This window comes from Erinaceus europaeus, chromosome 2 (assembly GCF_950295315.1).
Source record: "Erinaceus europaeus chromosome 2, mEriEur2.1, whole genome shotgun sequence".
Taxonomy (NCBI): Eukaryota; Metazoa; Chordata; class Mammalia; order Eulipotyphla; family Erinaceidae; genus Erinaceus; species Erinaceus europaeus.
The window spans coordinates 111920060-111938383 of NC_080163.1; the positions used below are offsets into that span (position 1 = coordinate 111920060).

The 18324-nt window shown below is 42.1% G+C and overlaps 1 protein-coding gene across 1 annotated transcript in view; it reads left to right on the plus strand.

Annotated features, from left to right (window-relative positions):
- Nucleotides 1–11446: 11446 nt before the first annotated feature.
- The window catches only part of FDFT1 (farnesyl-diphosphate farnesyltransferase 1), a 45384-nt gene continuing 38506 nt past the window's right edge, over nucleotides 11447–18324 (plus strand). The window contains exon 1 of the mRNA XM_007517225.3: nucleotides 11447–11621. Within this exon, the coding sequence (XP_007517287.1) occupies nucleotides 11523–11621 (99 nt within the window). The 5' untranslated portion in view covers nucleotides 11447–11522. The remainder of the gene's footprint in view (nucleotides 11622–18324) is intronic.

Below are 18324 nucleotides of genomic sequence, written 5' to 3' on the forward strand. Positions count from 1 at the left end.
CCAGGATCCTTACACAGGTCCATGTGCTTTGTGCCACCTGCGCTTAACCTGTTGTGCTACTGCCCACTCCCCTAAAAGAAACTCTTATCTGTCCTTCTTTCTGTTTCTTTCTGTTTCTTAATCTGAATGAAAAAGTATCCTGGAATGGTGGCTCCAATTTATAAGAATGAGAGAAAACGCAAGGAAGCCATCTCGAATAAAGGGGAGGGAGGGCAATTAAAAAAAAAACTGGAGGGGATTCGACTTCCGGAGGTGGAGCTACAAGCAGCAGATCGCTTTCTCTCCTCTCCTCTCCTCTCCTCTCCTCTCCTCTCCTCTCCTCTCCTCTCCTCTCCTCTCCTCTCCTCTCCCGGATCAACTAGGAATACCAAAGGAGACCACCCGGACCGAAACAAGACAGGACTAGAATGACCACAGGAACCCAGTAAATCACCCCTGAGTACAAACACGCGTGGCTGGTGACAGGAGAGAGGGGCCTAAGGAGAGATTAAGTGACTGCTAACAGTTCAACAGTTTGTCAGTGGAGACACCACCTCCAGTCTGCTCCACCAACAAGGGGACAGCTGAAGGGAGGAAAGGACTCCCCAGAGACTCACCAAGTGCAACTCAGAGTCTCCACTGCTACTACCGTCAGAATCTGGAGCAGTGGCAGGGAGGGACACCAGGGGACAGAGATCTAACCGGGAAACTCAGGAGATGACCTGTACCTCGGTGGCATAGCTGAGGGGCTGTGAAAGTCTCTTTGCATAACCACTGAATTATCTCTGCCACACCCTGCTTTATCTCTTGGTCAGGAGTCAGTGATTAAGCTAAGAAGCCTATTGATAGTTTAAAAGCCCTCAGGCTCCCATAGTCTACAGGGAAGAAAAAAAAAGAGGCTTTTACACCACTGAGCTCCAACTCAGGGATTGAAACAACTGTTAACTTCCACCACGGTAAACCCTTTAATTAAATTACGTAGACACAAGTCAATCCAGGCAATAGTGATCAATAATTTGAAAAGTACTGATAAAGGGAACTCATAACATAACACATAAAATGGTTAAAACAACAAGAAAAAATATTGGAGACTCGAACCAGGACAAGAGTCCAGCTAAAAGTCCTCCAGAGGGTGAAGCACAAAACAACGAATTCAACATCCAAACATTAGCTAAGGAAATAATAACAGGAGTGAGTAAAGAATTTGAAAAAAATTGTAATCAGAAATGCAGGAACAACAAATGAGAATATGGAAGAAAATTCTAATAATCTCATGGTTATTAGAGAGCTGAAAGCTGAAATCGCCGAGCTAAGAAGGCAACTAGCTGAACAAGCTAAAACAGTATCAGAGCAGGGCAACAAAATAGATGAACTCCAGAAAGCAGTAGAGGGCAGAGAGAATAGAATCTATGAGGCTGAAGACAGAATTAGCAAGATTGAGGATGAATTAGAGACAACTAAAAAAGAAGTAAGAGATCTCAAAAAGAGATTAAGAGATGCTGAAAACAACAACAGAGTCCTATGGGATGACTTCAAAAGAAACAATATACGCATTATTGGCTTACCAGAGGAAGAAAGAGAAGGAGAGGAAGAAAGCATTCTCCAGGCCATAATAGCTGAAAATTTCTCTAGTCTAGACAACACCAAAGACATAAAGATTCAAGAAGCCCAGAGGGTCCCAAACAGAATTAACCCAGACCTAAAGACACCAAGACATGTCATACTTAGAATGGAAAGGAATAAGGATAAAGAAAGGATCCTCAAGGCTGCAAGAGATAAACAAAGAGTCACCTACAAAGGAAAACCCATAAGATTAGCAGCAGACTTCTCCATACAAACACTACAGGCCAGAAGAGAATGGCAAGATATCTATCGAGTGCTCAATGAGAAAGGCTTTCAGCCAAGAATACTATATCCTGCTAGACTGTCCTTCAGACTAGATGGAAGCATCAAAACCTTCTCAGACAAGCAACAGTTGAAGGAAGCAACCATCACCAAGCCTGCCCTGAAAGAAGTTCTGAAAGGTCTCCTATAAACAACCAGACCACCACAAATAGGACATATATCAAAACACTCTAAAACTCTACAAGAATGGCGTTAAAATATCTTCAATCTTTGATATCAATAAATGTCAATGGCCTGAATTCACCTATTAAAAGACACAGAGTAGGAAGATGGATCAGAAAACACAACCCAACAATATGTTGTCTACAGGAAACTCACCTAACTCAACAAGACAAACACAGACTTAAAGTGAAAGGATGGAAAACTATCATACAAGCCAATGGCCCACAAAAAAGGGCAGGAACAGCTATTCTCATATCTGACATGATAGACTTGAAAATAGATAAGATTAAAAAAGATAGGAATGGACACTACTTAATGCTCAGAGGATCAGTCAATCAAGAGGACTTAACAATTATTAATATCTATGCACCCAATGAGAAGCCATCTAAATACATCAAACTTCTACTGAAAGAGCTACAGCAATATATTAACAGTAACACAATCATAGTAGGGGACTTCAACACCCCACTCTCTCAACTTGACAGATCATCCAGGAAGAAAATCAGTAAAGACATAAGGGAGCTAAATGAAGAGATAGATAAACTAGAACTATTGGACATTTTCAGAGTCATTCATCCCAAGAAACTGGAATACACATTTTACTCAAATCCACATGGATCATTCTCAAGGACAGACCATATGTTAGGCCACAAAGACAGCATCAGCCAATTCAAGAGCACTGAAATCATCCCAAGCATCTTCTCAGACCACAGTGGAATTAAACTAACACTTAACAATCAACAAAAGATTAGTAACAGTCCCAAAATGTGGAAGCTCAACAGTACACTTCTTAACAACTTCTGGGTCAAAGAGGAAATCAAGGAAGAAATCAAAATGTTTCGAGAGTTCAATGAAAATGAAGACACAAGCTCTCAAAATATTTGGGACACAGCTAAAGCAGTCCTAAGAGGGAAGTTCATAGCTATACAAGCACACATTAGGAAACAAGAAAAGGGGGGAGGGGGTGGGATATGGAGATTGGGCGGTGGGAATTGTGTGGAGTTGTACCCCTCCTACCCTATGGTTTTGTTAATTAATCCTTTCTTAAATTAAAAAAAAAAAGAAAAAAGAAAAAAAAAAGGAAACAAGAAAAGGCACAAATAAGCAGCCTGATTGCACATCTTAAAGACCTAGAAGAAGAACAACAAAGGAATCCTAAAGCAACCAGAAGGACAGAAATCACTAAAGTTAGGGCAGAAATAAATAACATTGAGAATAGGAAAACCATACAAAAGATCAATGAAAGTAAATGTTGGTTCTTCGAAAGAGTAAACAAAATCGACAAGCCTTTAGCCAGACTCACAAAACAAAAAAGGGAGAAGACCCAAATAAATCGGATAGTAAATGAAAGAGGAGATATCACAACAGACACTGCAGAAATTCAACATATCATGCGAGGCTTCTATGAACAACTATATGCCACCAAGCTAGAGAACGTGGAAGAAATGAATGATTTCCTAGATACCTACCAACTTCCAAAACTAAGTAAAGAGGAAGTGGATAACATGAACAGGCCCATCACAGCTAATGAAATTGAAACAGTTATCAAAAATCTTCCCCAAAATAAAAGTCCTGGACCAGATGGTTTTACAAATGAATTCTACAAAACTTTCAAAGAAGAACTAATACCTCTACTTTTAAAAGTCTTCCAGAAGATTGAAGACACTGGAATACTCCCTGCCAGCTTCTATGAAACCAACATCACCCTGATACCAAAAGCAGACAGGGACACAACCAAAAAAGAAAACTACAGACCAATATCTCTGATGAACATAGATGCGAAAATATTGAACAAAATTCTAGCCAACCGGATACAGCAGTATATCAAAAAGATTGTTCATCATGACCAAGTGGGGTTTATCCCAGGCATGCAAGGTTGGTTTAATATATGTAAATCAATCAATGTGATCCACCACATCAACAAAAGCAAGACCAAAAACCACATGGTCATATCAATAGATGCAGAGAAAGCCTTTGACAAAATACAACATCCCTTTATGATCAAAATACTATAAAACATGGGAGTAGATGGAAAATTCCTGAAGCTAGTGGAGTCTATATATAGCAAACCTACAGCCAACATCATACTCAATGGTGAAAAACTGGAAGCATTTCCACTCAGATCAGGTACTAGACAGGGCTGCCCACTATCACCATTACTATTCAACATAGTGTTGGAAGTTCTTGCCATAACAATCAGGCAGGAGCAAGGAATTAAAGGCATACAGATTGGAAGAGAAGAAGTCAAACTCTCCTTATTTGCAGATGACTATCAGTATACATGGAAAAACCTAAGGAATCCAGCAAGAAGCTTTTGGAAATCATCAGGCAATATAGTAAGGTGTCAGGCTACAAAATTAACATTCAAAAGTCAGTGGCATTCCTCTATGCAAACACTAAGTTAGAAGAAATTGAAATCCAGAAATCAGTTCCTTTTTCTATAGCAACAAAAACAATAAAATATCTAGGAGTAAACCTAACCAAAGAAGTGAAAGACTTGTATACTGAAAATTATGAGTCACTACTCAAAGAAATTGAAAAAGACACAAAGAAGTGGAAAGATATTCCATGTTCATGGGTTGGAAGAATTAACATCATCAAAATGAATATATTACCCAGAGCCATCTACAAATTTAATGCTATCCCCATCAAGATCCCAAGCACATTTTTTAGGAGAATAGGAAAAATGCTACAAATGTTTATCTGGAACCAGAAAAGACCTAGAATTGCCAAAACAATCTTGAGAAAAAAGAACAGAACCGGAGGCATCACACTCCCAGATCTCAAACTGTATTATAGGACCATTGTCATCAAAACTGCTTGGTACTGGAACATGAACAGACACACTGACCAGTGGAATAGAATTGAGAGCCCAGAAATGAGGCCCCACATGTATGGACATCTAATCTTTGACAAAGGGGCCCAGACTATTACATGGGGAAAGCAGAGTCTCTTCAACAAATGGTGTTGGAAACAATGGCTTGAAACATGCAGAAGAATGAAACTGAATCACTGTATTTCACCAAATACAAAAGTAAATTCCAAGTGGATCAAGGACTTGGATGTTAGACCAGAAACTATCAGATACTTAGAGGAAAATATTGGCAGAACTTTTTTCCGCATAAATTTTAAAGACATTTTCAATGAAACGAATCCAATTACAAGGAAGACTAAGGCAAGTATAAACCTATGGGACTACATCAAATTAAAAAGCTTCTTCACAGCAAAAGAAACCACTACCCAAACCAAGAGACCCCTCACAGAATGGGAGAAGATCTTTACATGTCATACATCAGATAAGAGTTTAATAACCAACATATATAAAGAGCTTGCCAGACTCAACAACAAGACAACAAATAACCCCATCCAAAAATGGGGGGAGGACTCGGACAGAATATTCACCAGCAAAGAGACCCAAAAGGCCGAGAAACACATGAAAAAATGCTCCAAGTCTCTGATTTTCAGAGAAATGCAAATCAAGACAACAATGAGATATCACTTCACTCCTGTGAGAATGTCATACATCAGAAAAGGTAACAGCAGCAAATGCTGGAGAGGGTGTGGGGTCAAAGGAACCCTCCTGCACTGCTGGTGGGAATGTCAATTGGTCCAGCCTCTGTGGAGAACAGTCTGGAGAACTCTCACAAGGCTAGAAATGTACCTACCCTATGACCCTGCAATTCCCCTCCTGGGGATATATCCTAAGGAACCCAACACATCCATCCAAAAAAGATCTATGTACACATATGTTCTTGGCAGCACAATTTGTAATAGCCAAAACCTGGAAGCAACCCAGGTGTCCAATAACAGATGAGTGGCTGAGCAAGTTGTGGTATATATACACAATGGAATACTACTCAGCTGTAAAAAATGGTGACTTCACCGTTTTCGGCCGATCTTGGATGGACCTTAAAAAATTCATGTTGAGTGAAATAATTGAGAAACAGAAGGATGAATATGGGATGATCTCACTCTCAGGCCGAAGTTGAAAAACAAGATTAGAAAGGAAAACACAAGTCGAACCTGAAATACAATTGGAGTATTACACCAAAGTAAAAGACTCTGGGGTGGGTGTTTGGGGAGAATACAGGTCCATGAAAGATGATGAATGACATAGTGGGGGTTGTATTGTTAAATGGGAATCTGGGGAATGTTATGCGTGTACAAACTATTGTATTTACTGTTGAATGTAAAATATTAATTCCCCAATAAAGAAATAAATTATTAAAAAAAAAAAAACTGGAGTAGGGCACCAAAATAACCCTGTGGTAAGGGGGAGGGTAGAAAAATTGATCATATGTCTAGAACTTTTTAAAACACACACTGGGTCTTTTTGCATGACCATTTTGCTGTATTCCAAGCCCTGCTTTTATTGATATGTTTATTTTTATTGACACCAGGGTTGACTGGGGCTTGGTACCTGCATCATGGCTTCTGGTGACCATTTCTTTTTCCTTTTAGAGTTTAACTCATTGCTGAGAAAGATAGAAGGATAAAGAGAAAGAACTAGACATCTCTCTGACACATGTCCTGACTGGGGATTGAAGGTGGGACCTCATGCATGAGAGTCCAATGCTTATCCCTTGCACCACCCATTTCTCTTTCTTTCCCTTCTTTTCTTTTCTTTTAATTTTTTTTATTTATTCCCTTTTGTTGCCCTTGTTGTTTTATTGTTGTTGTTGTTACTGATGTCATCATTGTTTGATAGGACAGAGAGAAATGGAGAGAGGAGGGGAAGACAGACACCTGCAGACCTGCTTCACTCCTTGTGAAATGACTCCCCTGCAGGTGGGTAGCCGGGGACTCGAACCAGGATCCTTACGCTGGTCTTTGCACTTTGCGCCACCTGCGTTTAACCCGCTGTGCTACCGCCCAGCTCCCTCTTTTTTTTTTTATTATTTGTATTTATTTATTATATAGAGGCATAGAGAAATTGAGAAGGGAGGGAAAGATAGATAGAGAAAGAGACAGACAACTGCAGCCTTAATTCACCACTCCTGAAGCTTTCGCCCTGCAGGTGGGGACCAGGGGCTTGAACCTGGATCCTTGTGCACGCTTAACCAGGTGTGCCACCACCTGTTCCCTCCCCACTTTGTTAATTTTTTTTTCTTCTCATCTGTTGATAGAAATAAAAAGGAGGGGGTTGCATTGTGGCACACCCGGCTAAGTGCACATAGTAAGAAGTTTAAGGTCCAGCAAAAGGATGCCAGTTTGAGCCCCCGGCTCCCCACCTGAATGGGGGTTGCTTCACAAGCAGTGAAGCAGGTCTGCAAGTGTCTGTCTTTCTCCGGGTCTTTTTAATACATAGGCTGAGTCTTTGATATGTTGACTCTCTCAAAAGTCTAGACCAGGGAGAACAGAAGCAACTGGTAGCACAGCTATATACAAGATGCTGGGTATTATACAGCAAACCCTAACAAAGAGACTTTTCAAAGTTAACCCAATTACCAAATAATGTGATAACAATAACAATCCATTGTCTTCTTGAACTCTAAGACAGCAGGAACCTCACATTTCCACTATAGAGCCTATATTTCCCCCAGTCCTGGAACCTTAGGGTGGTGCCCACTTTCCTGTGCATGCTTCTCTCAATCCATATCAAATAATATTTCATCTGCCTATCGCAACCCAATCAACGCAATGAGTGCCACCCCAGCATGCTTCACTTCATACTCTGTCCAGAGACTTCAGGTGTGGAATGACAACCCTTCAGCTTCATTACTCAAGTGAGACCTTTCCTTTCATAGTATTCTCTAATTCCCTTCCAGGTGGTCCACTCCCCAGTAAAGTCCCCAAAGCAAGATATAGACCAGGTTCCCTGAGGTAGAGCATATGTTCACACATGTCCATAAACCAGGGAAAAATATATATTTGAAAGCAGAAGTACACAAGAGTCTGCAGTGAGTACCCCCCAACACTTCATCTGCACTATTCCAGCCTTTAGGTCCTTGATTGTTCAACAATTTGTTTGGCTTTGTATGCTAATTCTCTTTTCAGCCACCAGGTTCTGGATGCCAGCATGATGCCAACCAGACTTCCCTGGACAGATGACCCCACCAATGTGTCCTGGAGCTCTGCTTCCCCAGAGACCCACCCTACTAGGGAAAGAGAGAGACAGGCTGGGAGTATGGATTCGACCAGTCAACGTCCATGTTCAGCGAGGAAGCAATTACAGAAGCCAGACCTTCCACTTTCTGCAACCCACAAAGACTCTGGGTCCATACTCCCAGAGGGATAGAGAATGGGAAAGCTTTCAGGGGAGGGGATGGGATATGGAGATCTGGTGGTGAGAATTGTGTGGAGTTGTACCCCTCCTATCCTACGGTTTTGTTAATGTCTCCTTTCTTAAATAAATAATAATAATAAAAAACCACGGAGGGTAGATAGCATAACAGTTATGCAAACAGACTCTCATGCCTGAGGCTCTAAAAATCCCAGGTTCAATCCCCCACACCACCATAAGCCAGAGCTGAACAGTGCTCTGGTAAAAAAAAAAAACAAAAAAAAAACCAATGGATTGAAACATGCAAAAGAATGAAACTGAACTACTGTATTTCACCAAATACAAAAGTAAATTCCAAGTGGATCAAGGACTTGGATGTTAGACCAGAAACTATCAGATACTTAGAGGAAAATATTGGCAGAACTCTTTTCCGCATAAATTTTAAAGACATCTTCAATGAAATGAATCCAATTACAAAGCAGACTAAGGCAAGTAGAAACCTATGGGACTATCAAATTAAAAAGCTTCTGCACAGCAAAAGAAACTACTACCCAAACCAAGAGACCCCTCACAGAATGGGAGATCTTTACATGTCATACATCAGATAAGAGTTTAATAACCAACATATATAAAGAGCTTGCCAGACTCAACAACAAGACAACAAATAACCCCATCCAAAAATGGGGGGAGGACTTGGACAGAATATTCACCACAGAAGAGATCCAAAAGGCCGAGAAACACATGAAAAAATGCTCCAAGTCTCTGATTGTCAGAGAAATGCAAATCAAGACAACAATGAGATATCACTTCACTCCTGTGAGAATGTCACACATCAGAAAAGGTAACAGCAGCAAATGCTGGAGAGGGTGTGGGGTCAAAGGAACCCTCCTGCACTGCTGGTGGGAATATCAATTGGTCCAACCTCTGTGGAGAACAGTCTGGAGAACTCTCACAAGGCTAGAAATGGACCTACCCTATGACCCTGCAATTCCCCTCCTGGGGATATATCCTAAGGAACCCAACACATCCATCCAAAAAGATCTGTGTACACATATGTTCTTGGCAGCACAATTTGTAATAGCCAAAACCTGGAAGCAACCCAGGTGTCCAACAACAGATGAGTGGCTGAGCAAGTTGTGGTATATATACACAATGGAATACTACTCAGCTATAAAAAATGGTGACTTCACCATTTTCAGCTGATCTTGGATGGACCTTGAAAAATTCATGTTGAGTGAAATAAGTCAGAAACAGAAGGATGAATATGGGATGATCTCACTCTTGGGCAGAAGTTGAAAAACAAGATCAGAAAAGAAAACACAAGTAGAACCTGAAATGGAATTGGCGTATCACACCAAAGTAAAAGACTCTGGGGTGGGTGGGTGGGGAGAATACAGGTCCATGAAGGATGATAAATGACATAGTGGGGGTTGTATTGTTAAATGGGAATCTGGGGAATGTTATGCATGTACAAACTATTGTATTTACTGTTGAATGTAAAACATTAATTCCCCAATAAAGAAATAAATTTAAAAAATTAATTCCCCAATAAATAATTTTTAAAAATAAATTAAATTAAAAAAAACCTCACTAAGGCTAACACAGTTAGATTTATGAAATGGTGATTACTTACAAACTATTATAGCTCCAGCTACAGAAAAAAAAAAATTCATGCAGGACCAGGTGGTGGTGCACCTGGTTGAGTGCACATGTTACAATGCAGATGGACAGGGGTTTGACCCTCCAGTTCCCACCTGAAGTGGTGAAGCAGTGTTGCAGGTGTCTTTCTCCCTATTACTCCCTTCCCTCTCAATTTCTGGTTGTCTCTATGAAATAAATAAAGATAATTTTAAAAAAATTAAAAAACATTTTAATTATTTCTTTTTCAAAGCCCCCTTCCCCCATCATCTGTCCCCAGCCATAGTACAGTATATTCCACAAAATGTTAATCAACAGGAAGGTGGCTTAAAGTGATGCACTATTAAGCATGCAATTCTGAGTTTGATCCCTGGTATTTCATGTGCCAGACTAAAAAAAAATTTTTTTTAAGTGGGGAAAGAGGTGGATTAGAGTATAAAACTGGTCAGTCAAGGTGTTGAAAGAAAGGTTTCAACAAAGAATTACTGGAAGTGAAGGAGATCGTGGAACTGGGACAGCGTTAATGGTTATGCAGAGAGACTCTCATACCTGAGGCTCCAAAGTCCCTGCAGCACTCCTATGAGCCAGAGTTTAGCAGTGCTCTGGGAATGAAAGAAAGAAAGGAAGAAAGAAAAATAGGATGGAAGCTAAGAGACACTGCTGTACTTATCTTTTTTGAACTGGGTTAAAGAGTAATTGTTTTAGGAAACCATGGAGTGTAGAGAGTGTGAAGCCATTCTGGAGCTTCCGTCTTTAACGTGTGACATGGAAAGACAGTGCAGTGTTCTGGGGTAGTGCTCTGAATGAGCAAGTTTGAAAAGATCCCTGGCTATTGCTGTAAAAAGACTGGAGAGCACGGGATAGGCGCTGCTGAGGCTGGTGTAAGAGAGGATGAAGACAGTTCCCACAGTCGCCACTCATAGGTGATAGAAATCTTCAAGTGGGGATGGGAGGGGAACGTAGGCGGGGTGGATGGGGCGAAGTGGGACCTAACATTGAACTTTGAACACTGCAAGAGGCTGGCTGAAATCCTAGGCGCGCATGACTGCCGCGGGAAGGGTCGAAAGGGACCTGGGGGAAGGTGCGAGCCAGGCTGCTGGGCCAGGTAGTCCCAGGTCAGGAGAGTGGGCAGTGAGTCGTATCACGCAGAAGTGCTGAAACTTCGCCACGCCTGAGTCACATGAAAGCCCTGGCAAACAGGCGACAGGTCCACATGACCACACTTCTGCCGTATAACCCGGGGGCTCTCTGTGGTCGCTCAGGTGTGCGGGTGCGCACGTGGGTAGTGCTACCCGCGTTCGACCCGCCCTCCAGAAGCGAGCCAATGCAGCTCTCTTGCCTTTTTCTCATTCTCCAATGAGTGCCGATGTTGCGGGAGTCACGCCAGGCGTGTCCTGCTGGCGATTGGCTGGCGTCTTCCTGGTGCGAGTGCCCAGGCCAATCGGCGTCCGTCAGTCCACTCCGCGAGCCCGGGAGAAGCGGGCTCGAGAGCCGTGGGCGTGACGGAGGGCGTGGCGACGTCTTGGCCCCGCCCCAGCGCATCTTCTTCCTCGGACCGGCGGGTGTAGCCGGTGTCGTAGGTGAGCGCTGCCTAAGCGGAGACCCTTTCGCGGACATGGAGTTCGTCAAGTGCCTGCGGCGCCCTGAGGAATTCTACAACCTGCTGCGCTTCCAGATGAGGGGCCGGCGGAAGATGGTACCCAAGATGAACCAGGTAGGCCGAGCATCCTGCATCCGGCCGGCGGGGCGGGCCCGTCATCCAGGGTCTCCCCAAGACCCCCTCCGGCGCCCGGGCTGCCCCAGTGCTCTTCCGCTGGGGCTGCCGCGCGGAGACGATCGGCCAAGTGCGAGAGGATCTGAGAGTGTGGACATCCTGAGCTTTGTATGCCCCCTAAACTGCAGCCTTATCCCCCCCCCCCCCCCCCCTGGCTTTGCAGTCACCGCACCCCCTGCTCTATCAGCCGGGGCGACTTCCGCTATTTGGATCTGTCAGACCTTTCTGCCTTCGGTGTTTTGTTTTGTTTTGTTTTGTTTCTATGTTCCCCCAGGTCAGGGCTGGTGATTTGTCTATCCAATATCCATCCAACGATCTGTCTATCCACCTAGTTGCCCGGAAGCCAGAACTCGGATTCATTCTTCCTATTCCATCTGCCTCATCCCCGCAGCCTTTATGTGGGGGCTCAGTTTCTTTTACCACCCCCCCCCCCCACACACACACACCAGAGCACTGCCCAGCTTAGGCTTATGGTGGTGCTGGGGATTGAACCTGGAACTTAACAGAGTCTCAGGCATGTGAGTCTCTGCATACCTACTGTGCTGTCTGTCTCCCCACCCCCCCTTTTTTTTTCCCCTCATTACACATTTTGGCAGTAAATTCTTTTTTTTATTACTATTTATAAAATGGAAACACTGACAAGACCATAGGATAAGAGAGGTACAGTTACACTCAACTCCCGCCACCGGAACTCCATATCCTGTTCCCTCCCCTGATAGCTTTCCTATTCTTTAACCCTGCCCCCCCATCCCCCTTTTAAAGAGCTTTTTATAGTTATCTTAAGGAGAAACACAGCAGAGCCACTGTTCAACTCTTCTGGCAGTGCTGGGAATTGAACCTAGGACTGTGGAGCTTAGCATGAGACTGTTGTTACTGCGTTATCCCACCCAGTTGAATGCACACATTACCACGCTCAAGGACACAGGTTCGAGACGCCCCCCACACACACACACCTGTAGTGATGCGGGTATCAACCTTTCTTCCTCTTTATACTCCTCCTCCTGCAATTTCTGTCTCTCATATCAAATAAAAAATAAAAGGAAAAAAAGGGAAGGATGGCCACTAGGAGCAAAGTGCATTCAAAGTGCTGACACAGAGCTCCAGAACAGCCCTGGTGTTTAAAAAAAAAAAAAAGTGTGTGTGTGTAGGGTAGATAGCATAATGGGTATGCAAACAGACTGTCATGCCTGAGGCCCAGGTTCAGTCCCCCACACCACATGAACCAGAGCTGAACAGTGCTCTGGTGGGAAAAAAAAGCATTACACCAATATTAATGAATTGCAACCAAAGCTCTTAATCTTTTACCCCCAAACAGAAATAAAACAGTCACACTCATTCTTTGCTTAGTGAAAAAGCACCCTAATTATTCATCTGAAAAACCTTGTTCCCTTTTGTGTCATGGCAGGTCTAACTCCAGTGTCACCTCTGTGCTTTTCAGCAGATTTCTTGAACACCTTTTCTATGCCAGGCATTAGACTGGCTACAGCTTCGAAAAAAAATGGCATATGTGTTGGTGAAACACTTCAAGAGCTCCCTATCTTGTCAGGTCAATGAAGTATCAGTTTTCTTCCTAGCTGCTTGTTAGTTTCTACCAAAGCACTGCTTTTATCTAGTTTACTGTGTAGCATTAGGCAGAAAAGTCTCTTGACAACCATTATGTTGCCATCCCAGACCTTTCTGGTCCTTCCACCTATCAGTCCCATAGTCTTGTATTGTCATTTCTGTATAGTGTCTGTGTACCTTTCAGATTTAGGACTCTGTATTTGATTTTGGGTTTCTATCCATCTGAAAAATAGGGTCTTGTTTATATCTTTAGTGACCTAGTGAACCAAAGGTGGATGCCCTGCACTAAAGAAACCTGTGGTGTAGGCAAGGGGTTGAATTGTTAAGTGGAAAACAGAAATGTGGGCAGGGGTAGATAACATAATGGTTAGAGACTCTCATGTCTGGGCCTCCAAACAACCAGGTTCAGTCCCCTGTACCACCATAAGCCAGAGCTGAGCAGTGCTCTGGTAAAAAAAAAAAAAAGTAAAGTAAAATAAGAAACCTGTGGCTATGCATAAGGACCCAGGTTCAAGCCCCCCCCATAGTGCTGCAGGTGTGTCTACCTCTCCTTTCTCTCTTAATTTCTTTGTCTATTCAAAATAAATATTTTAAAAATGAAGAAATCTGTAGTTATTTTGATAAGATAAAACTTTAAAAAAAATAAATGAGTGGTCTGGGGAGATAGCTGTGGTCACATAAAATTTTTTTCATGCCTGAGGCAGCAAAGGTCTCAGCTTAAATCCCCAGTCTCACTATAAGCCAGGACTGAGCAGCCCTTTAGTAAAATAAATAAATGAACAAATTAGTAAAATAGTGATTGAGGAAATATTTGTAAGATTTGTCACAGGTATATAGTTTTATATCTGCCCAAACTATGTGTAATCACACCTCACTTACCTATAAATTGTCATTTCCCTCTACTCTTTCAGTCCCCTCCCATCTCTCCCTGTTGTGTCCTTGGATCTGCTGAAATAGACCACAGTTGAGTTACACAAGATAAATGTGGGCTGGGGAGGCAGCATAAAGGTTATCTAAATGACTTATGCCCCCCCCCCCCCCCCCAGCACATGCTCTGAGCTCCTAGGTTCAGTCCTCAGCACCATCACAAACCAGAGTTGAGCAGTGCTCTAGTAAAAGCAAAAACCAAGATAAGCTTAAATATGGCAGACTGTAGTCAGTGCCATACAGAAAGTAACTGAAGGGAAAATAGCTTCAGAGAATAGGAAAGGGATTAGCCTGATACATATCCAAAGTTTTACACTGCTGTGCCTTGCTGCTCAACACTACTTTTTATCTAGAAATATTTTTTTTGTCTCTAGGGTTATTTCTGGGGCTCAGTGCACTAATCTACTGATTCTGGAGGCTATTTTTTCCCTTTTGGTGCCTTTGTTTTGTCATTGTTGTGGTTATTATTATTGTTATTGCTGTCATTGTTGGATAGGACAGAGAAATGGAGAAAGGACTAGAAGACGAGAGGGGGAGAGAAAGACACCTGCAGACCTGCTTCACGGTTTGTGAAGTGTCTCACCTGCAGGTGGAGAGCCAGGGGCTTGAACCGGGATCCTTATGCCGGTCTTTGCACTTCACACTACGTGCGCTTAACCCGCTGCGCTACCGCCTGGCCCCCTTACCTAGAAATTCTTACTGAGAGCTCTTATTTATAGCTTTCCTACAAATGTTGATATTATTTGTACACTTGTGTGGGGTTTTTTTTTTGGGGGGGAGGCAGGAGTTATAGGGAGGAAGAATGACATACACCAATTACTAAACTCTTCTAAGGAGATGTGACTTAAAATAGTCACCACTGCTTCTGGAGACTACCTGCTCCTTCACCAGACAATTTTGGTGTCCCCAGTGTCACCTTATAGTAAACTGAACTTAAGTTCTTTGTTCCCCTTCTAGAGCCACAGACTCTAATGTAATGTAGCACTTGAAATATCTTCTGGGCTTTCATAATCTCTCTAAGAATACTGACATGAGCCAAATCCTTCCTCTGGCTTTTCTTTATATGCTACTCTCTTTCCAGGTCACTTACTAACCTGCTCTCTTTTCATTTCAAGCCTAGTATCCAAGATTGAACAGTACTTCTGGTATGGCCTTTGTCATTTCAGAACCTCAAATTTCTTTTTTTTTATTATTGGGGAATTAATGTTTTACATTCAACAGTAAGTACAATAGTTTGTACATGCTTAACATTCCCCAGTTTCCCATATAACAATACAACCCCCACTAGGTCCTCTGAATCTTTCTTGGACCTGTATTCTCCCTACCCACCCACCCCAGAGTCTTTTACTTTGGTGCAATACGCCAATTCCCTTTCAGGTTCTACTTCTGTTTTCTTTTTGTTTTTCAACTTCTGCCTGAGAGTGAGATCATCCCATATTCATCCTTCTGTTTCTGACTTATTTCACTCAACATGAATTTTTCAAGGTCCATCCAAAATCAGCTGAAAACGGTGAAGTCACCATTTTTTACAGCTGAGTAGTATTCTATTGTGTATATATACCACAACTTGCTCAGCCACTCATCTGTTGTTGGACACCTGGGTTGCTTCCAGGTTTTGGCTATTACAAATTGTGCTGCCAAGAACATATGTGTACACAGATCTTTTTGGATGGGTGTGTTGGGTTTCTTAGGATATATCCCCAGGAGAGGAATTGCAGGGTCATAGGGTAGGTCCATTTCTAGCCTTGTGAGAGTTCTCCAGACTGTTCTCCACAGAGGTTGGACCAATTGACATTCCCACCAGCAGTGCAGGAGGGTTCCTTTGACCCCACACCCTCTCCAGCATTTGCTGCTGTTACCTTTTCTGATATATGACATTCTCACAGGAGTGAAATGGTATCTCATTATTGTCTTTATTTGCATTTCTCTGACAATCAGAGACTTGGAGCATTTTTTCATGTGTTTCTCGGCCTTTTGGATCTATTCTGTCCATGTCCTCCCCCCATTTTTGGATGGGGTTATTTGTTGTCTTGTTGTTGAGTTTGGCAAGCTCTTTATATATTTTGGTTATTAGCCTCTTGTCTGATATATGGCATGTAAAGATCTCCCATTCTGTGAGGGGTCTCTTGGTTTGGGTAGTGGTTTCTTTTGCTGTGAAGAAGCTTTTTAATTTGATGTAGTCCCATAGGTTTCTACTTGCCTTAGTCTTCTTTGTAATTGGATTCTTTTCATTGAAGATGTTTTTAAAATTTATGCGGAAAAGAGTTCTGCTAATATTCTCCTCTAAGTATCTGATAGTTTGTGGTCTAACATCCAAGTCCTTGATCCACGTGGAATTTACTTTTGTATTTGGTGTGAAATACAGTGTTCAGTTTCATTCTTCTGCATGTTTCAATCCATTGTTTCCAACACCATTTGTTGAAGAGACTCTGCTTTCCCCATTTAATAGTCTGAGCCCCTTTGTCAAAGGTTAGATGTCCTTAGGTGTGGGGGAGAACCTCAAATTTCTTTCCTTCCCCTCTTTCTCTCTTAATTCTTTCCTTCCTTCCTCACTTTTTTATTTATGTATTCATCACCATAAGAAAGAGAATCAGAGCATCACTGTGATACATGTGATGCCAGGGACAGGACCTCATGCTTTCAAAAGTCCAGTTCTCTAACATAGTTTTAAGATTGCTTTTAAACTTTTGAAAGTCTTCGTCAGTAATATTTTGAGCAAATACAAAAACACTGAGAATATAACAATATGAGTCCATCTCTAAGTTTAAATGTACATTTAGTGTGCTGTATTTGCTTTATCTTTCTCTTTTAAGGAATAATGCAACTGAAATCCTTGTACTCATGTCTGTATCTTTGCATCAGTGTCCACTTGCTTTGATGGCTACTGCATCAGAGTTGTGGTTAGTTCAGGACTCTTAAAGTACTAGTTCCTATCCACTCTCCATTTTGGTGACTGAAAGACTTGATTAAGTAACTTTTAGATAATAAAGACCACTAGAATAGTGGCTAAAATAGTGGTCAGGCACTGTTTTAACCTCTTACATCTGTTGCTTAAACCTCCCAGTAGCCCTATTAAGAAGCTACCATTAGGGAGTCGGGCGGTAGCGCAGTGGGTTAAGCGCAGGTGGCACAAAGCGCAAGGACTGGTGTAAGGAGCCCAGTTCCAGCCCCCAGCTCCCCACCTGCAGGAGTCACTTCACAAGTGGTGAAGCAGGTCTGCAGGTGTCTGTCTTTCTCTCCCCTCTCTGTCTTCCCCTCCTCTCTTCATTTCTCTTTGTCCTATCCAACAATGATGACAACAATAATAACTACAACAAAAAAACAACAAGGGCAACAAAAGGGAATAAATAAATAAATATTATTAAAACAAGAAGCTACTATTATTTTTCCCATTGTTTAGATGAAGTAGTAGGCACAGAGAAGTTAATTACTGAAGGTCCTATAACTGGTCTGTGACAGCCTTGACTTTGACTTTGCAGTCTAACTAGAGAGCTCTTCATACTCCATTAACCTACTTGATGAATGAACCATGTGACATTAAGCAGAAAATTATCCAGGTGCAGTGAAAACTCGAACACTTTTGTATGATGGCCCCAAAGTAGGAAATGCCTGCCCAGAACACAGTGTATTTGGGAATAGACATACCACAGTAAAATAGCCTATATGCTGAGAGTAATTAAAGTACATACTGTTTTTAGGAACTCTGAGTGATGTGAAACATTTTCAGAAGACACAGGAAGATTATTTTGGAAAATGTACATTCTAGAAAAGGTTCAGTTTAGAGGGTAAATAGCATAATGGTTATGCAAAGACATTCTCATGCCTGAGGCTCCAAAAATCCCAGGTTCAATCCCTTGCACCACCATAAACCAGAACTGAGCAATGCTTTAGTTATTAAAAAAAAAAAAAAAGGTTCAGTTTAGTGCATGGGGAGAAGTTCCTGTGGGGAAATGGGAAGATGGGTCCACTTTTGTAGACTGGACCAGATGTTGTAGGACAATAAGGAAACCCCCTGGCTGGAGGAACCACAGCATGTCAGAGAGATGTAAAGTTTAGGAGTATGGAATTACAAAAGCTAAGCTGTATTTATTCATTTAAACATATCATGGTTAAAAGCAACCCAAAGCTGAGCTACTTGTGGAAAGTAATTTTC